The 24,316-nt window shown below is 37.9% G+C and overlaps 2 protein-coding genes and 1 non-coding gene across 11 annotated transcripts in view; 1 reads left to right on the forward strand and 2 right to left on the reverse strand.

Moving 5' to 3' along the window:
• The window catches only part of SCRG1 (stimulator of chondrogenesis 1), a 28,790-nt gene extending 26,881 nt beyond the window's left edge, over window positions 1-1,909 (forward strand). Inside the window, exon 3 of one of the 2 annotated variants that reach the window (XM_059071061.2) lies at window positions 59-262. In XM_059071061.2, coding sequence (XP_058927044.1) covers window positions 59-113 — 55 coding nt within the window. In that variant the 3' untranslated portion in view covers window positions 114-262. Of the gene's footprint in view, window positions 1-58 lie in introns of both variants that reach the window. The other variant, XM_067040054.1, reaches the window with a different exon arrangement.
• The window catches only part of LOC131760922 (uncharacterized), a 96,205-nt gene extending 93,595 nt beyond the window's left edge, over window positions 1-2,610 (reverse strand). For 7 of the 8 annotated variants that reach the window (XR_010841683.1, XR_010841681.1, XR_010841685.1 and 4 more), the window contains exon 1: window positions 2,518-2,610. This is a non-coding gene — a transcript (uncharacterized protein). Of the gene's footprint in view, window positions 1-1,994; window positions 2,082-2,517 lie in introns of those variants that run through there. The other variant, XR_010841682.1, reaches the window with a different exon arrangement.
• A 6,670-nt stretch (window positions 2,611-9,280) lies between these two features.
• On the reverse strand, window positions 9,281-14,498 carry SAP30 (Sin3A associated protein 30). The gene is made up of 4 exons (XM_059071057.2): window positions 13,857-14,498; window positions 12,173-12,298; window positions 11,676-11,774; window positions 9,281-9,614 (listed from the first exon to the last, which is right to left on the reverse strand). Exons 1-4 carry the CDS (start codon window positions 14,169-14,171, stop codon window positions 9,492-9,494), a joined length of 663 nt encoding a protein of 220 aa, XP_058927040.1. The 5' UTR covers window positions 14,172-14,498; the 3' UTR covers window positions 9,281-9,491.
• Window positions 14,499-24,316: the final 9,818 nt, after the last annotated feature.

A 24,316-nucleotide genomic window follows, 5' to 3' on the forward strand; every position in this document is an offset into this window, starting at 1 on the left:
AGTCTAACATATATCTTAACTTTCAGCTGGATTTAATTCATGTTCTGCTCTCTTTCAGAGATGTCTTCTTTGGACCAAAGATCTCTTTCGTGATTCCTTGCAACAATCACTGAGAATCATCCTGTATTCCAGACAACACCATTCTTAATTCCCCACAAACCACACTATAACAGTGTAGCTGTATTTCTGGTTTCTATGAAGTGCAATAAAGCACAGATTCTATAAATTCTTACTTGCCTAAGTAAACTTGTATTAAATTAGCAGTAATAAAAATTCCATTTAATTTTTCTCTGTGGAAATTGTTTAAAATTTTTGACTAGAAAATTTTCATCTACGAGTTGTTCACTGTGCTCAGTAAAAGAATTCTGTCCCTCAGAGGAAGAGCCATAACCCTGGCTCAAAGATGGAGAATACTTTCAGTTCTTGACAGTTCTGTTCTTGACAGATCATGTATACTTAATGAAAAGAACCAGAGATAAACTGAGGTTCTTGGAAGGGAAATTAGAAGTTTTCTAGTAAGAGGGGGAAAAGGGAGCCAATATTTGAGTATATATTATGTATGCCAAGTACTTTAAGCACATTTGCATTTTGCTCTCTTAAAAAAACCATAAAACCATCAAGATAAATATTCTTAAACCCACTTTTCAGATGCTAACTCAAGTTAAGGTATTTGCTAAAAATCAAGACAGACTTTGAAGAGAGTTCCAGTTCCAAAACACTCACATAGTTGTATCCTTAAACTATGCTACATACCCCTGACATGTCCACTTTTCTTGGGAATAACAAAACACATTAAAAGAAACATGTAATGGATGAGAATTTAAAGTCACGTGAATTTTAAAGGTAAATAAAACGGATGCCTTCAAAGATATTTTCTGAGTGTTAGAGACAGTTTTGGACTATGTTCCACACCTTTGGAGGTGTGCACTGATGAGTAGCCAGCAGAATTAATTTCAGAAAGTCCTTCATGCTATAAAAATTTATTAGATACTTGCTAAGTGCCAGCTGTTAAGATTTGGGGATGTAGTAATGAATAAGATGGACTTCTCTTGGAACTTGTATTCTAACAAAACTGTAATCATTACAAATATTTATAAATGCGAAGCCTGCTGCTACAAAGGAGAAGTGTAGGGTGCTATACAAAGTACTGCTGTGGGGAAACGTTTGAGAAGCACCACAGGTGTAGTAAATCTAGGAGATAACCATTTTGAGTTAAAGTGACATTGTTTCACTGAAATACATCCTTGGAGGTCCCTGATCTGTTTCTCAAGACCACACCCAGAACAGTTTCAGTGTTCAATAGGTGTTACTGGGCTGAATAAAAGAATTTTGAGGTAATCAGAATTCAGTTCCTCTTAAAAGCTGCAAAAACATTAAGTCAGAACATGTTTTCAAATAGTATGACTTCTACAAAAATGCATGAAGTGGAATTGTTTTAAAAAACCTCAAATATATTGTTTTATCAACATAGTATATGATTTGATTGAGCTTTTTTTTCCTTCACTGAATTGACAGGTATTAAAGTCAAATTAACACAATAACAAAAGTCTTATATCCTTTCTGGAACAGTGCATAGAATAGGTAAATAAAGAAAATCATCAGTACATTTTCTACTTGGTATACTCTCTCTGAGGGAGGAAAAAAACAAGGCAATTCAACAATGGCTTTTTACTAAATATGCCCTTATTACTGCACTTAAAACCTGATGAGAAAAATAGTATTTGGAAAAAAGCTAAATATTTAATAAATGGAATTTTATAGATTATTATGACTATCCTTCATATTCTCTCCTTTCTGGAAATAACTTGTAATATCAAATTGCATTACATTATTTTAGAAATGAATGCATTATAGAAGCACACTCTTTTTTATGTAAATTACCAAATAAATGTAAAACGTGAATGTTCACACAACATACCTTATACAACTTTTTCTGACTTGGTCAATGTGTTTTACCAAATAAATGTAAAAACATGAATGTTCACACAACTTACCTATGCAACCTTTTCTGACTTGGTCAATATGTTTTTAAAAGCAAATATTTCATTCAGTCATTTAATGAATATATCCTTTATTTTTTCAATAGCTTTTACCTACAACAAAAGACAACTAAACTTTTATTAAAAATGTACTACTGTGGTAAACACTGTCTTTCAACTGAATGAGGTAGGTACTATCACAATCCCTGCTCTATGGACAAAAATGCCAAGGCTTAGAAATTAAGTAGCTCATATTAAGTTACACTATCAGAGCAGTAAAGCCAGGTTTTGAATCTGACCAGTTTTCCTCTAGCATCTAGAACCTTAACCACTGCTTTATTTAATAGCATCAGATAATCTATTTCCCTTTTAGGAAAGCAAACTTTTACTTGTATGTGACAAGTACATTTCAGATAGCTCATATATGTTAAATGCTTAAATGAATAACAATTTCTGTATTTTTATCTTTGACTTTCTATATTATTGTTCTTACTACGAATTCCATGGTGTTGAGCACAAAGTTGACAGTAATACTTACTAATAGTTCATCTCTTCTTGATAAAATTTTTCTTTTCCTCATCATAATCCATACGGACTCCTTGAATATTTTTGTTTGCTGGGATTAGGTACTAATCCTAAAGGATTATTAGAGAATTGGAAGCAACATGGAGAAACAAAACAATGAGCAACAACTCTTAGAGGGACAGGACAGGTAAGAACATTCACAGCTCATTCTACAACCTTAACTTCCTTATAACCGCCCAGAGATACACATGAATTCTTTCAATAATAAATTGTCTTAGCAAAGTATTATGACAGGTACTTTTAAAATGTAAATAATCTTACCAGTAAAATACTATGGGCTTTAAAATAATTTTCCCAAAAGGAAAAAATTATCAAATTCATGTATTTCTAAATCATACTGCATTAACCACCTAAACCTAAACTTTTCTGTCAAAGAATTAAAGAGAAACTGATATTAGAAAAGTATAGTAAATTGACATTGAATTAGCTTCCTCAATTTACTTCTATAGAACGGTATCACCAAAATGTGCTCAACTTTGTATAGTGGTATACCTGGAGAGAAATGCATGGCATACATGTAGCCAATATACTCTCAGAATTTCACAAATAAAAACCTATAGTAAATTTTCAACAAAAGAAGTATACGTGATCTCCATTTCCAGAGTTTTAGAAGTCAAAACGTAAGTCTGTTGGGTATTATGGGTATAAGACTGACTTGATGTCTACTTTAAATACACATTAAAGGGAATACACACACATACAATACACACGCACAAACACGTATATGATAATCTAGTAGCAATTAATATGATTATTATTTAAGAACTATAGTTGACTATGTAGACTATAAATGCAACTGGGACATGATGCATATAGTAAACTAAAGTTTGTAGTATCAGCTTTTAGCTACAAAGAAATATAAGAAATATCCTAATCCCCAAAGAATAAATTCTATAGTAAACAGTTCACACTCTTAAATATATATATATGCATACATAAGACATTTCTTGACACTTTTAAACTAACTCCAGTTAAATAAATAAGCAATAACATGACAAAAATTTATTTTTGAACCACCTTCACTTGCCTAGATCATAATCTGAATTTTGTTACCAAGACTAAGTAAATCCATACAAATAGCAGCTAAAAGAGAGCTGGCTGGCATGGCTATACAAATATCAGACAATATAGATTTTAAATTAAAAAAAATTGTACAAGAGACAAGGAAAGACATTTTATAGTTAAAAGGGTCAATCCACACAAGATATAAAAATTATAGATATATATGCACCAAACAACAGAGCCAGAAAATATATGAAGGAAACATTGACAGAACTGAAAGGAGAAACAGTTCTACAATAATAGTTGGAGGTCTCAATACTTTACTTTAAATAATGGATAGACATCTAGACAGAAGATTAAAAAGGAAACAGAGGACTTGAACAATACTCTAAACCATCTAGACCTAACAGACATATACAGAACACTTCACCCAACGACAGCAGAATATACATTCTTCTCAAGTGCACATGGAACATTCTTCAGGATAGTCTGTTAGCCCATAAAACAATTTTCCATAAATTATAAAAATTGAAATCATACAATCTTCTCTAACCATAATGGAATGAAGCTAGAAATCAGTAACAGAAGAAAAACAGGAAAATCCACAAATATGTGGAAATTAAACAATGCATCCTTAACGACCAATGAGTCAAAGAAGAACTAGGAAAGTCAGAAAACACTCTGAGATGAATGAAAACAAAAAACATACCAAATTTATGGGATGCAGCAAAAGAAGTACTCAGAGAGAAACTTATAGCTGCAAACATATACATTAATAAATAGGAAAGATCTCAAATCAACTGAACTTTGCACCTTAAGAAACTAGAAAAAGAAGAGCAAACTTAATCCAAAGCCAGTGTTAGAAAGAAAATAATAAAGATTAGAGCAGAAATAAATGAAACGGAGAATAGAAAAATAATAATCAATGAAACCAAATAAAATATCAACAAAATTGACAAACCCTCAGCTAGACTACTAAAAAAAAAGAGAGAGAGAGAAAGCACATATAACTAAAATTACAAATAAACACAGGGACATTACAACCAACCTTATAGAAATTAAAAGTATTATAAGAGAATGCTACAAACAACTGTATGACAACAAACTGAATAAACTAGATGAAATGGACAAATTCCTAGAAACACAAAATTACCAAAGGTGACTCAAGAATAAATAGAAAACCTCAAATGCCCTATAATAAGAGATTGAATCAATAATCAAATATTTTCCATCAAAGAAATGTCCCGGACCAGATGGTTTCGCTAGTGAATTCAATCAAACTTTTAAAAGATAAATTAACGTCACCCCTATTCAAATGTTTCCAAAAAACAGCAAAGGAAAGAACACATTCAATGAGGCCAGCATTATCCTGATAGCAAAGTCAGATAAAAGACAGCAGAAGAAACTACAGAACAATATCCCTTATGAATATAGATGTAAAAATCTTCAACAAAATACTAACAAACCAAACCTAACAGCACACTAAAAGGATTATACAACATGACCAAGTGATATTTATCCCAGGAATGCAAGGGAGGTTCAACCAAAGAAAACAATTCAATGTAATACACTAAATTAACAGAACAAAGGGGGGGAAAACATGATTACTTCAATAGTTATAGAAAAAGTATTTGACGAAATTCAACACCCTTTCATGATTAAAAAACTCAGCAAACTAAGAATAGAAAAAACTTCCTTAATAAAATAAAGAGCATTTACGATATATCCACAATTAACATACTCAATGGTGAAAATAAAGAACAAAACAAGGATGCCTGTTTTCATCGCTACTACTCAACATTGTACTATAAGTCCTAGTCAGCAATTCAGCAACAAAAATAAATAAAAGGCATCCAAATTCAAAAGGAAGAAGTAAAATTATCTATATTTAAAGATAACATGATTCCATATACAGAAAATATCATAAAATCCACAAAAATACTACTAGAGCTAATAAATGAATTCAGCACAGGTGCAGAGTCAACACACACTAATCAGTGTTTTATACACCAGTAAGGAACAATCAAAAAAAAGATATTAACAAAACAGTTCCATTTATAATAACATCAAAAAGGATAAAATATCATGAATAAATTTAACCAAGGAGGTGAAAGACCTATACACTGGAAACTACAAAACATTACAGAAAGAAATTAAGGAAGACCTAAAAGTAATGGAAAGATAATCCATGTTCACAGATTGAAATATTTAATATTTTTAAGATGGCAACTGTCAAGGCGATCTACAAATTCAGTACAATCCCCATCAAAATTCTAATGGTCTTTTTTTTTTTTTCCAGAAATAGAAAAGCCAATCCTCAAATTCATATGGAACTGCAAAGGGCCCCAAATATTCTAAACATTACTGAAAAAGAAAAACAAAGTGGGAGGGCTCACACCTTCTGATTTTAAAACCTACTACAAGGCTACAGTAGTCAAATATGTATGGTACTGGCTTAATAGAAATATAGGTCAAAGGAACAGAATTGAGAATATAGAAATAAACCAAAACATCTATGGCAAATTGATTTTTGACAAAGGTGCCAAGACCATTCAGTGGGGAAAGAAGTCTCTTCAACAAATACTGCTGGAACAACTGGATAACCTCATTCAAAAGAATGAAGCTGGAACTCTACCCCACTCCATATACAAAAATTGACTCAAAATGGGTCAATGCCCTAAATTTAAGAGCTAAAACTATAAAATTCCTAGAAAAAACATACGGGCTAATCTTTATAACCTTAGATTTGGCAATGGATTCTTAGGCTTGACACCAAAAGTATAAGCAACAAAAGAAAAAAATTAATTGTACTAAATAAAAATTTTAAACTTTTATGCATCAAAGAACATTAATAAGAATGTGAAAAGGCAATCTACAGAATGGGAGAAAATATTTGTAAATCATATATTGAATGTAGAGTCAATACCTAGAATAAATAACTCCTACAACTCAGCAACAACAAAAACAACCCAATTTAAAAATGAACAAAGGAACTGAAAAGAAATGGAAATCAAAACCACAGTGAGATACCACTTTGCACCTAGTAAGATGGCTTTAATTAAAAAAAAAAAAAAAAAAAAAAAGGAAATACAAGTATTAGCAATTTTGGAGAAATAGCTGTTAAGAATGTATAATGATACAGCCACTATGGAAAAGTTTGGAGGTTCCTCAAAATGTTATAGAATTACCATGTGACTCAGCAACTCCACTCCTAGATATATATCCAAGAAAAATGAAGACATGTCCACACAGAAACTTGTACACGAATGTTTATAGCAGCATTATTCATAATAGCCAAAGGTGGAAATCCAAATATCTAAATGTCCATCAATGGATGATTGGAAAAACAAACTGTGATTTTCCAATTGTGATTGGAAAAACACATTTTCCAATCAATGGATGATTGGAAAAATAAATTCACACAATGGAATGTTATTCAGCCATGAAAAGCAAAAAGTACTAATATATGCTGCAATTTAGATAAACCTTGAAAATATTAAAGCAAAAATATCCAGAAACAAAGGGACATGTATTGTATGATTCCCTTTACATGATATATCCATGATAGGCAAGTCCATAGAGACAGAAAGATTAGAGGTTATCAGGGGATGGGAAGAGGTGGAATTGGGAGTAGTTACTTATCAGTGTTTCTATGGGGTAAGGAAAAGTTTTTAAAATAGAGCTGGTGGTTGCACAACATTGTGAATACACTAAATACTACCAAATTGTACACTTTAAGGTGGCTAACTTCAATTTAAAAAAACCTTTATGTAGAAATAATAGAGCTTACTTTCTTAAAGAAATTTATTTCAGACATTAATTTTTAGCCTTTCGCTAAATCATTCAGTAAAAGGTAGTTACCGAATAACTTATTTCTTGAGCTGCTGCTATACATTCTACCCCAATGGTAGTCAAATTTGGATTCTTCTCCTGGTGCTCTAATATTAAAAGTAAACTATATACTTACAGAGATTTACTTTTTCTTGTTCAGATATAAATAAGTAAAAATATTTCCACTAAACTCATAATTTTTAAAACCCAACGGCAAAGAATTAAAATTTTTATGTAAAACTTTTACACTGCAGCTTCTTGAGTCTCTCATCTTTGGGGAGGCTCTTAAGTTCTCAATTTTTCATGTTTTAAACTGCTCTAACGAGATTTAATTTCTGGATAATCAACACTCAACTCTTTTTCACTTTTTCATACAACTACATTTTATGCACATAATTGTATGAAACTAACATTGATTCACTGTATTCATAAACATACATTTTAATGTCAGCAAATAATTTCAAGCTTTTTTCATAAGAATGGAGTGTGATTTTATAGGAAAAAATAAGCCTACAGACAAGTTTCTATACTAAGTCTTTATAGATTTAGGTAAAAATATAAAATATAGAGGTAATACTTTCTTCAAATAAACCACTACATCTTGTAGCTATGTGGTTCATCTTCATACAGCTAAGAAAAAAACTTCTCATGGTGATTTCTAGAGTACTGGAAACCAGAGGTTTCTGTAATACCAATTATTACAAGCTCTGGCTCATCAATAAAGTAGCAAGTAAATCTTTAAATGGTCACAGCAAGAACAAAGACCAGTAGCGTTAGAGTTCACCATTATTTTCTAGCTTCAATACACTCAGAACACTTAAAAATACACAGACTCACCTTCTATTGAACCAGTATGTCCCCCCCCCCTTTTTTTTGAACCAGTATGTTCTTTAAATTTGGCTACATAGCAGTTCCCAGTCAGGGGTGATTCTGTCCCCACCAGGGACATTTGACAATGTCTAGAGATATTTTTGGTTATCACTTTTGGAGCTCTACTGGCTCTAGTGTGTGGACTCTGGTGAGTCTGCCAAACCTACAACACACAGGACAGCCTCCCACAATAAAGAATTATCAGGCCCAAATGTCAACCTTGAGATATCCTGAGCTACATTAATGGTTACAGCCATTTCAATCCTGAAATTTGTACCACAATCTCAGAACACTTCACTGAAACTGTTGTTCTGTTCACAAGCTATAAATTTGATTTGTAACTCTAAGACCCTGGTTAAATAATACAATCTCAGGAAAAGCAGAGGTTAAAATATTTAAGAGAAAACCGATAGATAATGAAATATAAATATAAAAAGGAAATAAAATAGAACTCAAGTCAGAGCTATGTATGACCAAAATTTTAAGATCTTGTTAGATTTCTCGATCTCTCCAATTTATTAGCTTTAATTTGCAGTGTAAACAGTACAGAACATGACTGAAGACTAAGGGGCAGTGCAGAGGTTCTTTCTATGTGTGCCATATAAATACCTTTTCACTAAAACAAAATTTAAAGAAACAACAAACTATTTAATTCTATGTTCAAGTTTCAATTTTCAGCACTGTGTTTACCTTTGCTGACACATTACGTCTTCTTTGGAAGGAGGCAGGCATTAAACTATTTGTTCTTCCTGATATTTCAAACCTGTTAAGTACTGAAAAGCACTTTAAAAAATAATACTATTTAGGATATCCTTAATTCCAAATCAGACTGCCCCAGAGAAAGCAAATGTGCTACATCTGTTACTTCTGTTAGTTCCTCAGAATTTAAAAAAAGAAAAGAGAAAAAAGGTAACAAAATGATCTTCACATTAAAATCTCAATTAATACTGGTCCCTAAAAGTCAGTTTAAAATAAAAATCAAGTTTCACAAAATAAATACACTGAAGCAACTATAATAGTAATAACCTTTATTTAAAATATTTTTTAATCTAGGAAAGCTCATTTTACATGAGTTTCCAACTAATTATTAGACTCAGAAACAAAGAAAATAAAACCAGAGAAAATCTTCTGTAGAAAAAATACACAAGGAACATTTCTACATGTGAAAAAGCAGTAAGCAGTCTTAACATGAACATCCAAGTCTTACTCTCAATTCCATCTCTCCTAGTGAACACCACTATCAACCTTGAGATCTGACTTGTTCTTGTCATTCTTCACTGAGTAGATGAAATATGTTAAGGTGTCTTTTTCATTCACTGGAATTGACCTAAAGTGGCAACCAACTATCTATAAAGAAAAAAAAAATTGAGGAAATTAAATTATAGATATTAACAGATTTTATAAACTAGGTAAAAAATACTGTCATCAAAAGAAAAAGTGTGATAAGAGCTATTTCCTTTTAAAAATAAATTTAACGAAGAACCAACAGGATGAAAAGCATATAAGAATACGATATTATGAACAAGAGGTAGTGTGATTTCAAAGGATCCCTTGACCCACCCAATTAACTATATATTAATTAGAATGTGTATTTCCTTTTACTTATTTTGAATTTTATAACTGAGATCTATATTAGGAATTAAGTAGTTTTACTTTTAAACTTCAAATATCAATGAAATAGAACAGAATGTAGGAGTCCACATGCATCATATAATGGTTTAGTCTCTACTTATGGAAAAAGGATAAACATTAAGTTGAAAAAGTTTTGGTACTATAGAAACAAATCGTGAATTATCTTACAAATATGTCTGCTACAACTTACATTCATTCATTCATTCATTGGCAATATTTTTTGTTAAGGTTCCCTGAAAATTATTCTGAATAAAAATTATTGATGGAAAATGAGAAGGGAAAAAGGGATGTCCACTGAAGAATGTTTACCTGCTTTCTTGACTTTTCATTCTGTGCTCTGCAACTACCAATAGAAGTATAATAGACTAAACTGGGGCGCTGATATGCATATTTAGATTCTAGAAGATAAAACTTCTTAAAGAGAAAGATAATTAAGAGACTTAAGGAGGATAGTCATTCAACTCTGGAATCATTTGTAAATATCTGCATTTCTGAGTAAGTTATAACACTCATGACTACTTGGATTTCTCATTTCTAAAAAAGAAAATAGCTCTAGAAATAATTTAACTTTTTAAAAAGAAGACCAGATTATCAAAAACTTCAAGTTTGATTTCGGCATTTAAAAAATATATAAATTTAAATGTAACATTTAAAATAATCATTTCTTCGGTTCTCATTTGTCCCAAAACAAAAGTACCTTCACTTGATTAGTAACTGTATATATATCAACATAGTTTCATCATGGCAGGCAATATCTATATTTATGTTATATTAATGTACTATACAATCCAAAAAGGATGTGATCTTTTAAATCAAATTTAAAGAAAAATTAGATTTTTGTTGCCTAGACAAGAAGGAAAGATGCAGCTCTGGCTAAAGCATTAATATACTGGATCTTAATGTTAAAAATCATTCTACTCATCTTCTATCTTACTCAATATGCACATTTTAGAAAATGTTGGATTACTAAATTCAAGCTGAAGAATATGAGAAAACTGATTTATATATTTACTTATATCCTGTCGAATAGGTTAAGCATTTTTATTTTAAATATGATTGAAGTACAAACATATAAATCTATAAATATCTTAATATGATGTACAGATTTCTTGGCTCTATTATTTCCTGAGAACACAAACACACTCAATTTTTCAAAATTCACTGAAGGACTGCAAGTCCTATATCAAGAAACTATAAGTAAAAGCTTGGATACAAGTCTTTGCATCTTTTAGAAGTAAAAACATGGGTGCTTCAAATAAAACTAACATCAACCAGGACAAATTCTGAAATAGTTAAATCAGCCAGGTATGGGAATACTGTTTAGGGGCTTATCTGTAAAACCTACTCCATCAAAAACTTCAAAAAATAAATTCTAACAAAAACATCAAAGCTTATTAATTTATTTTATTATGCCTCAATTAGGTGTTCAATAAATGTTTACTCAACAAATAGAATTTTAAAATAAACAGGTTTCTAGAATGTGAATTAAAAAAACTTTCACTCACTATTCCTGAAAGTCATTATTGGAAGATGCTTAGAAAACTGCACACAATCCATCGAGTAGTCATTACACAAAGGAATTTCCTAAGTGGTAGACAAACACTTCTAGGCAACTAGATTCTTCCACAATAGATTTTTTACTAACTTTGATTTTTCTAACTACTGATAAAAGGTACTGTTATATATGCTACACTAACAATGTCATTAGCATTTAATGACCCTTTTTTGTATGAACAGGCTCATTTAAACGTTAAATAGCTTAAAACTCATATATACCTCCACAAGCTGGGCTTTATTAAGTCCTGGTCTGGTTGGGAGTTTGAAGTGTCTTTTGTATCTCCTAAGTGTATTCACCTGTAATTGGTATAAATCAACCTGAAAATAATTAACATATCATTTGTTAGACTTAGCTTTGTTATATATAACAATGCAATTTCAACACAATGAAAACTTAACTCCATTATTTAAAATGCCTTTTATATAATCAAAACTACAAATGTATTAAACACTTCAATATTTTGAGCATAATTATTAAAGACCAGGAACCAAAAAAAAAGAACTTATAAGACAACAGAGCTCTAAGAGTTGTCAACTGAAACCGTAACAAGTCCAATTGTGTAACTTCATGTTAACTGGCCATATTTAATTTTGCTTTCATTTTCAGATTTTTCAAATGCTTTAAGTATTTTTAAAATTTGTTCATATTTTTTAAATAAAACTTTCAGAATGGAGGATTTAAGATTTACATTTAACATACGAAAACTTTCACCTACCTCTGGAGTATCAATATCTTGAACAGGTGAATCTCCTCCATCATCATCACTCCCTTTTCTCTTTCTTCTGTTTCGAACGCTCTGAATTAAGTTTTTATGATAATCACAAATATAAAGATGCCTTGCCTGAAACAGAAAAGTTTCACAGACTACTTATGATTGCCGTAAAATGTGTCTAAGTATTAAAAATACATAATTCACAGTGAATTATTAAAAATAAAAACAACAGTCCAAACAGACCATTGTTAAGACAACGAATGTTTCTTTCTACTTTAACTGAACCCAGTTAAAACCTACCATGTCTGGCAATATTGTTAAGAGGATTGGGGGTGGGGCGGGGAGAGGTGCCAGTAAGGGAAGCGAGACGCAGAGAAGAACGAGAAATTTCTACCGTCTGGATTCTGTCATCAAATTGCAGCGATGGTGAACTAGATTAGTTCAGTCATGCTGTTTTTTTTTAACAAGGGAAAAATGATGCTGTTCACAATTTTACTATTTGATAGCATTTTCTCTACTTAAAGAGCATTTTAAAATACCGTGATGTATGCTTCCTAACCTTGCTAACTTAATACTCAAATGAAATCGAGCACAACACTACCCATTTTTACAAATAAGTTGCTGATTTCACATCCTAAATTTAAATTTGAATTATGAACTCTGCGTATTAAATAAATGCATTTATCAGTAATACGTTTTTCCAACCACAGCAATGTGAAATTATTCACTATACCTGAAAAGTTTCTCATGAACACGACGGAGTAACTAACTGAATGGGCAGAAAGTATCCCAAATAAACTTTTCAAAAACTTTAATTACATAGTTCTGAGAGCTGTACGGTAACATCTGAAATACCAGGTTTCGTACGTTAGCAGTTACTCCTTAAAAAAAAAAAAAAAACAGTTGAAGACTAAGCCAATAGGCTTTTAAATTAACCTCTAAGCTAAAAGCAAGCTAAAAAGATGCACGATGTGTGCCGGTTCTGGCATCTTGTTATTTATTACCGCCGTCTAGAGCTTCGAAAAGTGGAAATGGCCGTTTCTAAAAACCTCAGCGACGGTCAAAAGAACAGACGTGCGAAAGGACGAAGAAAGAAACCCTGATGGCTGCCAACCGGAGGGCAAAACCGCAGAGGCTGCGCGCTCCCCACGTTGGGAGCGGCTGCCCAGGATGCTGACACGGCCGCTCGGCTCGCAGCCAGGCGTCCCCTGCACCCGCGCCCGCGGGACGGGGAACAGGATCCTCGTCGCCCCCGGCGTCAGGCCCTACCAGGACTCCACTGTCCCCAGACCGGGGGAGCTACTCCCCGGGGCCGAGCGCTGGCTCGGGCAGCAAAACAAAGAAGGCGCCTCCGTTCCACAAGGAGCCGCCGGGCTGCAGGACAGCTACTCCGGGCCCTCTGCTCCGCCGCCCCCTTTGTTTCGCGCCCCGGCCCCCGCGGAGGAGGAGGGGGAGGCAGGGCGCGGGTGGGGTCGCGCGCGGGCGCGGGTCCGCGGCGCGCGAGCCTGTCGGCTGCGGGCGGAGGGCCGAGTTGCAGCACTTTGTTGTTTGCTTCCTACTAGAGACGCCGGAACGGGCTCGCGCTGCGCCCAGGTCTGGGGGCCCCGCACCCCACCGACGTCGCGTCTGCTCCGCTCCCCGAGCGCCCACAGGGCGCGCAGGGCAGGCCCGTCCCGCCGTCACTTACGCTTTTATCCAGCTCGATCTTCACCTTCTTCTGGGAGATGCTCTTCTGGATCCTCTTGCTAAAGCTGGCGTTGCCCGCCGCCCGGCCGCACCGCTCGCCGTCCTCGCGCAGACAGCACAGCTGCCCCGGGCCCGGCCCGGCCGCTCCCGGGGGCCCCGCCGCCGAGACCCCACCGGCGCCCGGCACCTCGGCCCCGGCGCCCGCTCCGGCCCCGTTCCCGGCTGAGGCGGCGGCGGCGGCAGCGGCGACCACGGCGGCCACGGCGGCGGCCGCGTCCCCGCCGCGGCTCATGTCCTCGGGCGTGAAGCCGTTCATGTCCCCGCGCTCGCGGCGCCGCGCTGACAGAAGCCCCGCTCGCCGCGCCGCTCGCCTCTCGGGAGACGTCGGGGTCTAGACGGTCCCTCAGGCACCTGACTGGCGGTGGCTACTCACTCTGCGCCTGAGGCCTCCGGACAACACCGCGGGCCCCCGACCTGCCGGTGTCTGCTGGCGCCGGGACAGTGGACGGGGCTTGGAGTCGGGAACCAGAATGTGGCGTCGCCAGGAGCCGGGACGCCGCTCTCTGTCACATGGAGACTCCTCAGCAGTTGGACCACGGCGCCGGCGCCTCCGCCTCCCTCCGGCCCTCGACCTGCGCAAGCGCGTTGCGCCCTTGCCGTCCCGCCCCTTCCACTCCGTCGCATGGCACAACGGGAATTGTAGTTTTCTTCCGGGGAGCCAACCTGAGCTCCAATCTGACCCAGCGCTTCGCGGTTTAGGGGAACTACTTATCCCAGCATTCATGGCGCGGAAGCTCGTGGGGCCTTTTTTTTTTTTTTTTTTTTTTTGGTGAAACTGGAAAAACAGGGGCGTGTGGTTGGGGTTGCGAGGTTTTCTGGCTTCTGGTCTCTCCCGGGAAGTTGGGCTGTGTTTAGCTCCTGAATTTTGCAGAGCTGGCATTCCACACGAAGAGGTCACTCAACTCCTGAGGCGAAGCACAAAACGCCGGGGGCGGGAGTAGGAGGGAAGGGGAGGGAGCTTGTGGGAAAAAAGTTTCGGGCTGTTTTCATATCTGTGGAAAAAGTTTTTGGTGTGACTACGTTTTTGTGGGACATCCAGACCGAGGAGAACGGGCGCCCTGGCGTTTTTCTGGACCCGGAGGTCCCGCAGCTAACACCATGGGAATCTGATAGCAGTTCCGCCGACTGACGCCCCAGACTGTGAGGGCGCCTGCCAGGGGGAAACGCGCGTCCCGACCTCCGCGCCGGGATGGGGCCGATGTCGGGTTGAAGGCCGCCTCCAGATCCTCGCATTGTCCCTGCGAGGAACGCGCTGGCTTGCGGGGCGCCCACTGCCGCTTCTTGAGGTGGAGCTGCTGACAAGTGGACTTAACGGGGCTGCTTTTCGCTTCCACCCCCTGCCTCTCCTCTTTCTCCTCGAGGGAACTGGGAGCCGGTCTAATAGCATTTAAAAGGGACGTGTAGCCCCTCCGAGTCTCCGTCAGCCTGGGGCTCCCGGAGCCCGAAGGCGCGCGCCCGGCCGAGAGCGCAGGGAAAGCGCAGCCCCGGCGTTGTCGTTGGCGCGCGCGTGTCTGTGTACGTGTCTGTGTGCGCGCGCGTGTGTATGTGTCCGTGTGGGTGCGTGCGTGTGGAGGGCGGGGTGGAAGGTTGGGAGTGGCTAGTACGAAAGCTGCGCCTTTGCTAATTGCAGCGCGTCATTATTTATCAGTACGTATACCTTGTTTAACAATCTCATTGTTTAAACAAAGATAGAAAGCAGTAGGGTTTTTTGAAAGTTCTTTTATACTTACTGAGTAAACTTCTTGATAAGATGATTTTTTTAAAAATGAAAACTGTCATCTGCCCTGAAATTCAAAGCCATTCAGTCCATATGTGCACTTATGTTTTAGGATATAGCAAAGGAAGAAAATAAATGTAGTGGGGAAAAGAAAGATGCTGAATGGTGAGTATTTGTGTTATCTTTTCAAGCTGCACTGCCCAACAGTGTGTCTGCTAGCCTTGTGTGGATATTGAGCACTCGAAATATGGTTATTGTGCCTGAAAAACTGAATTGTTAATTTTAATTCATTTAAATTTTTAAAACTGATTTAAGTTATTGGAAAACCTAAATATGTTTGGAACAACTTGGATAGGAATCTATTTTTTTCAACTTAAATTCTATGAAATCTAAATTTAGCATCTGAACTGTGATGTGCTGGTATGTATAAACTACCAGCAGGATTTCAGAGACTTAGTACCAGACTTTTTTTAAAAGAATATTGATTAGCTTAGTAACAATTTTTATATTGATTACATGTTCACATGATTATATTTTGGCTATATTGGGTTAAATAAAACATTAAAATTTACCTGTTTCCATTTTTCAAAATGTGCCTACTATAACATTTAAAACTACACATGTGGCTCACATTATATGTGTATTTAGATATTGTTGGCTTAAAGTATTAAAACGCAGAATAATACTGTCTATTGTTTATAGATATATTTTCTTAAATAGTAAAAATGAGACTATATGGATAGAATGGACACACACCAGCTTCAAGGTGGTGGTCATCTCTTAGAGAGGCCAATGGATGGTATCTGGGAATGGCTAAAAGGTGGTTTCCATTTGTAAGTTTTTATTTGTTAGAAACAGTCTAAAGCAAACATGATATTGAGATGTTGGATTTTCATATTTTTTGTAATTTTATATAATTTAAAATAATTTATAATATTGTTTGGTTCTTGCCCTTAAAAGTTTATAGTCTACTTTCTGCAAATGTGATCAAATCAGTTCATGTATGGTATAGTTATATATCAATTTCATATGAATTTTACTAAAGTGACGAATTGTAGCTATGCTTCCTTTACAGATAATACAGTGTTTTTAGAAGTTTCAGTCATTCGTTTATTGCATGCTAGGATCTTTTCTAGGCTCTGGGGATACAAAAATAATTGGGAGAGGGTCCTAGCCATTTTGGAGCTCACAGTCTAATAAGGGAGACAGGTAGCTTAACAAGCACATGATACATGCTATAGACTGAATGTTTGTGTCTCCACAAAATTCATATGTTGAAACCTAATCCTCATGTGATAATATTTGAAAGTAGGGTCTTTGGGAGGTGATTAGGCCATGAGGGTGGAGCCCTCAGGAATGGGATTAGTGCCCTCAGAAAAGAGGCTGTAGAGAGCAACCTCACTCCTCCTGTCATCCATGGGAGAAGATGCCCATCTATCAACCAGAAAGTGGACACTCACCAGCCATGAACCTGTCAGCACCTTGATCTTGAACTTCCCACCCTCCAGAACTGTTAAGAAATAAATTCCTTTTGTTTATAAGCCACCTACTCTATGGTATTTATTTTTTATAGTAGCCTAGACAGACTAAGACACATACCTCAATAAAATTAGAGGAAAAGTACAGACTTAGCACACAGAAGGAAATGATTCACTTCTGACAAGTAGAAAACATTCCTGGAGTAGGTGACATGTAAATTTGAGCTTTAAAGTATCTCTTCAGTGAATCTGTCCTCCCTACAAAGAAATTTTCTTAACAACCATGGATCATTGTTTATGTCCAAAACTCCTCATATTCAGGGAAGATAATAATTTCTTGCTCTAAGTATAATTCACAGTCAAGGTTGGAACCAGGTTTTGGGGATCGTCAAGTTTATATAATCTGAGAGGTCTTTAAGAAAAATATACAGCATTATGAATGTAAAATTAGATACAAGACTTTTAAGGGACTCTGAACCTTACACCCATTAGCTTCATGGTAAATTTACCTCACAATAGGCAATATGGAAAATGATTTATGAAACCTAAATTATAAGAGTGCCTTTTTTTTTTTTTTTTTTGCGGTACGCGGGCCTCTCACTGCTGTGGCCTCTCCCGTTGCGGAGCACAGGCTCCGGACGCGCAGGCCCAGCGGCCACAGCTCACGGGCCAAGTCGCTCCGCAGCATGTGGGATCTTCCCGGACCGGGGCACGAACCCGTGTCCCCTGCATCGGCAGGCGGACTCTCAACCACTGCGCCACCAGGGAAGCCCTATAAGAGTGTTTTTGACATCAAAATATTCTTTACTTTCTGAAAGGGTTCAAAATATTCTTTAAAAAGCATTTTCCCCCGCCTTTCTTCCCTCTAAGGCTTTTAATATGATTGAACTTTTCTGGTTTTATTGCAAAATAAGCAGTTAAATAAATTAATTTCAAAATATGCAAATTTGCACATAATCTTCACATGAACATGATGGTAAATTCAAATAATACAAAAAGTTTCAATATGAAAAATAAAAGCCTATTTCCTCTCATCTCCCCAAATCCATGTCCCTAAAAGCAACCAGTGTTAACAAGTTCTGTGTTTCCTTCTAGAAAAACAATTATATGCATATACCAATATATACATGTCTATACATGAATAATTCTATTTTACTGCAGCTAAGGATCACGCTGTTTTATACCATGCTTTCTTTAACCTAGTTTAAAATACAGCAAGCACACCAAAAAAGTGCACAAAACATAAATGTCCAATTTAAGCAGTTTTGGTAAAACAAGCATCTATATAACTACTACCCAGGTCAAGAAATAGAACATTGTCAACAGGGCCAGCTTTCTGGGCATGCAAACAGCGCAGAGGCACAGGGCAGAGGCTCAGAAGCCCACCCCTTCCGACCCCTTACTCTCTCCACTCTGCTTGTGGTTCAGTGATCATCATCATCATGAAATTCTTAACCTTTCATCTTTGAAATTTGAATTTCTGTGTTCTGGCGGATCTCTCCTTGCCCATCTCTGCACTGTCCTGATCACTCCGCGCTGACGCAGGGAGTGACCGCTGTGGTGCGCAGCCCCTCCCTCTCCCCGCCCCACGCTGAGTTGGGGGTCAGACCGCGGGTGCCTGTGAGGATCTGCCTTTGACCAATAAGAATCGCTATACCCAAGGGAGAGCGACGTTAAATAGCAAATTAGAAAACACCATGACAGGTCGAGAGAGAGAGAGAGAGAGAGAGAGAGAGAGACGACGGAAGAAAGAAAAAAGATTTTTGCATTGGGTCCCACCAGTTGTGCCGCTGGCCTTGATTGACAGCCCTGAGTGACCGCATGTGCTCCTCCTCCATCTAACCCCTCAACCGGCCAGCAGCAGCTATCCTGATTTCTGGTATTCGCTACCTGCCTTTTCTTTCTTTCTTTTTTTGCGGTACGCGGGCCTCTCACTGCTGCGGCCTCTCCCGTTGCGGAGCACAGGCTCCGGACGCGCAGGCTCAGCGGCCACGGCTCACGGGCCCAGCCGCTCCGCGGCACGTGGGATCCTCCCGGACCGGGGCACGAACCCGCGTCCCCCGCATCGGCAGGCGGACTCTCAACCACTGCGCCACCAGGGAAGCCAATTCTCAGAAATTTTCAGCCATTATCTCTTCACATATCGTCTGGGTCCTTATTCTCTCATTCATTTCTGTGACTCCAGTTTGATATATATATTAGGCCATCCCAGTGTATCCTCCCTGTCTCTTGCTCTATCTTCAATATTTTTTATTTTTTATTTTGTCTCTCCTTCCCTCATTTGGGATGTTTCTTTTAACCTATCTTCCAGTCAGTCATTCTCTCTTAGGTTGCCTAATCTGCTCTAAAATTTACCCATAGTTTTTATACCTTTAACTATTCTATTTTCTAGTTTTATAATTCCCATTTGGTTATTTTTCAAATCTTAAATGTCATTTTATGGTTTCCAGTTCCTTGACAAAATTTATAAGCTTGACTTATTTCCATGAACATAACAAGCATAGTGGTATAAAGACTAGGTTTGTTATCAAGTCTTTTTTCTGTTGTTTCTGTTGGTGCTGGCGAATTCTTGACTCTTCTTTCATCCCATTATCTTTGATTGTTTGCTATTCGTTTTATTTGAAAACTTAATTATGGAAATAATTTGAGGCATTGGATCATGTTCTGTTCTTCCAAAGAGGAGTTTCATTGCCTTCTTCAGGTCATTAAGGGTTCCAATAGTCCTGAACCCATGCTTGAGGATTTCTGAGTCAAACAAATGATTATAGTCCATATCCCCACTTTTGGCCTATGCTTCTTGGGGGTCCTGTCACAGAGTGGGGGATGTTTCACTAGGGTTACCCTCCTTAATGTGTATTGGACTCATGCCTAGATCCAAGTGACTGCTCAGCTTTTTTCCCACCTTTCTTAAGTTGCTTGTTTATGATTAGTACTGTTTATGTTAAAACAACATCTGCAACCTAATAGTGTTCGGAGTCTAACATCTTGGTCAGCCCCTCTCTGCTGCTTCCACCATGATTTTCTTCTCACCAGAATGTGAGGCATACAAAATGCAGAGGTAGTTCCCAGGTAATGCTGGAGCTTGCTCTACACATACAAAACTATCTGTGGCTGACTACCAATTTGGAATGGTATTAATCTTCAAAAATAAGTTGAACATAGCTTTAAATCCCCAGGATCAAAACAAGAATTCTTGGGACATCTCATCCATAATCCAACTGGATTATGATAAGATCCAGTAAGACCTTCTTAAACATTCCCGTACAATGCTCTAGTTTCCTGGGTTCAGGAGAAACATTTTACTAACGGTTTTCTTTTTAGCATATCAAAACAAAATGCTGCTTCTCTCTGAGCCTCTTGCATTAAAGTTTTTTTTTAATCTACACTGTAGGCCTTATATGATTTTCCATTAAACTACTTTGTCACATTATCTTCTAGACATAGCCTTAATGTCATACATAGTAGGTGTGAACATCTATATAATTGGCTCTAATTAGGCTGGTGATAACCAGAACATTCTTGTTCATTATCTAAAGCCAATAATCATAGTACTTTCAGAGATTTCTTCATTTCTTTTAAGAACATGGGAGAAAAATTAATTATATCATCATTCTGTAAGAACATGGGGTCTGCTTAGTTCTTAAACTTCTTATTCCTTTTCTTGAAATCTATCCACAGCAACAAGGAGAATGAAAATAAGTTCATGGAAACTGAATTTTCAGCAAACAGCTGACTAACAAAACCCCAAGCCTCCAAAATTACATGTGAACACTGTAGTAAGCAACTGAGACCAGAAGCACAGTGCAGCAAGTGTACGTAGGAATTCAAGAAAACATTTTGGGAAAGATATGAGATTGAATAGGGTCCAAATACCCAAGAGGGAAAGAGAGAGAAGGATAGAAAGTGCCTAATCAGAGATAGCAGATCTTAGAAAGCACCAGTAAAATAACTTTCTAAAAGTGATAATATTATTTTGGAAGGCAAAGCCTCGATCCCTGCAGCCTGTGAATGAATCAGGAAATTGAGAACTGTGTGCAGAAGCTTTTCAGAGCCAGGTTAGGTACTGAGAGGCAGAGGAAATGTGATTTCACAGAGTGGCCATATTTTAAGGAAGTAAGTCTTTTGTTATAGCAATGGAGGAGAGAGCCCAGGAGAGATTAGTTCTGTAAAGCTATCCTAGCCCTTCTTTCCACCTCCTGATAATAGTCTAGGAAAATTCAACTCATCCAAATATGAGGATTATGAAAATCATATGCACAATAGCTACTCAAAAATACAGTAAGAAAACTGTGAAACAGAATAAAACAATTTTCTTACAGAAGATGAACATTTACTGGGAAATTGTTACCATAAAACAAATGAAATTTATAACTCAACATTTCAACATGAATTTGAAAAACTGAATGAAATAATCCTAGCTATGAAGTAAAATCACAAAGAAGTAATAAACATAAGACTCAGGTAGCTGGGAGCCAGACAATAGGTTATTAATGCCTACTTTTTATAAGAATATAATCAGAAAAAAAAAAAAAAGAATATAATCAGAGAATTGAGCATTTTGACCTTTTGGGGATGCGTAGTAAAGAATTAACCTGAAAAAAAAAAAAAAAAGAAGCTCAACATGGGCTTCCCTGGTGGCGCAGTGGTTGAGAATCCGCCTGCCGATGCAGGGGATACGGGTTCATGCCCCGGTCCGGGAAGATCCCACATGCCGCGGAGCGGCTGGGCCCGTGAGCCATGGCCGCTGAGCCTGCGCGTCCGGAGCCTGTGCCCCGCAACGGGAAAGGCCACAACAGTGAGAGGCCCACGTACCACAAAAAAAAAAAAAAAAAAAAAAAAAAAAAAAGAATTAACCTGGACTTCCCTGGTAGTGCAGTGGTTAAGAATCTGCCTGCCAATGCAGGGGACACGGGTTCGATCCCTGGTCCGGGAAGATCCCACATTTCGCGGAGCAACTATGAGCCAGCGCTCTAGAGCCTGCGAGCCACAACTACTGAGCCCACGTGCTGCAACTACTGAAGCCTGCGTGCCTAGAGCCCATGCTCTGCAACAAGAGAAGCCACTGCAATGAGAAGCCCGCACACCGCAACAAAGAGTAGCCTACCTGCTCACTGCAACTAGAGAAGGCCTGCGCACAGCAACGAAGACCCAATGCCACCAAAAAGAAATAAGTAAGTAAATAAATTTATTTTTTTTAAAAAAGAATTAACCTTACTGGCCTGGTCTTTGCCCTCATGTGCTGGGAGGTAATCTCTAGGAAGAGTAGGTTTGTTTACCTGGGGGCCTTGGGCCACATGGTATCCTCTCTACATCCAGAGGGGATGGAGACTAAAAATCATCCATGAGGCCTGTCAACCATGTCTACATAACTGAGTCCCAATAAAAGCTCTGGAAACCAAGACTCAGATAAGCTTCCCTAGTTGGCAATATTCTGTGTGTGTCATTGCACATTGTTTCTGGGAAAGTAATGCTGTCCGTGACTCCACTGGGACAGGACAACTGGAAGCTGCACATTTGGACTTTTTCTGGACTCTGCCCTGTGTGCCAATTCCTTTGGTTGATTTTAATTCGTATCCCTTTGCTGTAATAAACCATAAGTGTGAATATAACCACTTACAGTGAGTTCACTGCATCCTTCAAATACATTATCAAACCTAACAGGGGTCTTGGAAACTGTGAACTCTGAAGCTGGTGTCAGATGTGAGGGTGGTCTATTATGGACCACTTCCCTAACTGTGCAGGAAATTTTTGAAGTTTTGCCACAAAGTATATAATCAGATTTTTAAGTCAGGCCTACTGATAGGATATATTTTATGTTTGTTCACAACAGACTCCTATGAGAGGTTGTGTGGACTATTTGTGTGTTTCTGTGAATTTTTGATTATAATACCAATAGTTCTTGCTACATTTGTTTTAATGCTGTGTTACCTTTAATGTGGGTGCTATATCTGATTCATAAAAGGCCTCTTTCTGTTTTTTTTTTTAAAAAGAATGAGGGTGAATTAGATACTGTTCTGATAAGCAAACATAAATAAATAAATAGTCTTTTTTTTTTTTTTTTTTTGGCCATTGGCACCTTCTCAGTCCCACTAGAGAAAGTGTCACTCCTATATCCAGCAACAGTGCCTTCAGGGTGTGGCTCCAATGAGGAATTAACATTCTTCAGTTACTCTTCTATTCATATCCTATGTTCTGTCACTTTAGCCACTTTCAATATTTTCAATTCTCTTGAAAACCTTCCCTCTCATCTGCTTGGCAAAACTCAGCTCTTGTTCAGTCCAGGCCTAGTGACAACTCTTCCTCCACAGTGTTTCACTGCAGGTCCTTCTGGCCGTCTCTAGCGAGTACTGAATTGTTAGTACTCAAGAGTATTGAAATGTCTCTGGCCTCCCATTCCACCATCTATCTCCTCATTCTCACCCAAAGACCAACCTGCTATTTAACAAGAAAAGTGATACGAATAGTCAGAAATTTGTTACCTGTGCTGACCGACAAATCTGTATTCTAACGAAACTTGCCTGCTTTGGTGGAAGAGAGAAGAATCCTTTTATTTGTATCCTAGATGTTATTACCTCTCACCTCCCTAAGTGTTTTGTCCCATTAGTTATCTTCCCCTCCACTCTACATCTTCAGTCTTTTCTTACAACCTGCAAGTTGCTCAAGTTTCTTACATGTTAAAACAACACCCCAGTCTAGACATTTATCTAAGCTCTCTCACTGCCTTAACAGTCAAGCTCCTTAGAAGGGTAGTGAGCATTTATCTCCGGTTCTACACCTCCCAGTATGTCCTATGCTTGAAACACTTCTCCCATTCTCTCCCCACCCCACCGTTTCCCATCACCGACAGGATAAAGTCTGAGCCCTTCCAAAGTTGGCCCCTGCCTAGCTCTATAGCCTCCTTCTACCACTTCTCACCTTGCACTCCACGCTTCGGCATTACTGAGCCACCCAGAACACGCCACGCTGTCAAAAGCATCTGTGCTTTTGCGTGTGCGCTATTTCCTTCTTTGGCAAGTTGCTTTTATGCCGTCCGTCTGTTCATCCTTCAAGCACTACACTGGAGTCATCTAATCTCTGAAACCAGCCTCTTAGGAATTCGATGGACCCAAGCAGATAGTACCGGTACTCCTCATCTGAATCTTGAATCTATTTATAAAGAAGACAAAAAAATAGGGCTGGTAGAGAACCATAGGATCTCCTTTATTA

This window comes from Kogia breviceps, chromosome 8, assembly GCF_026419965.1.
Source record: "Kogia breviceps isolate mKogBre1 chromosome 8, mKogBre1 haplotype 1, whole genome shotgun sequence".
NCBI lineage: Eukaryota > Metazoa > Chordata > Mammalia > Artiodactyla > Physeteridae > Kogia > Kogia breviceps.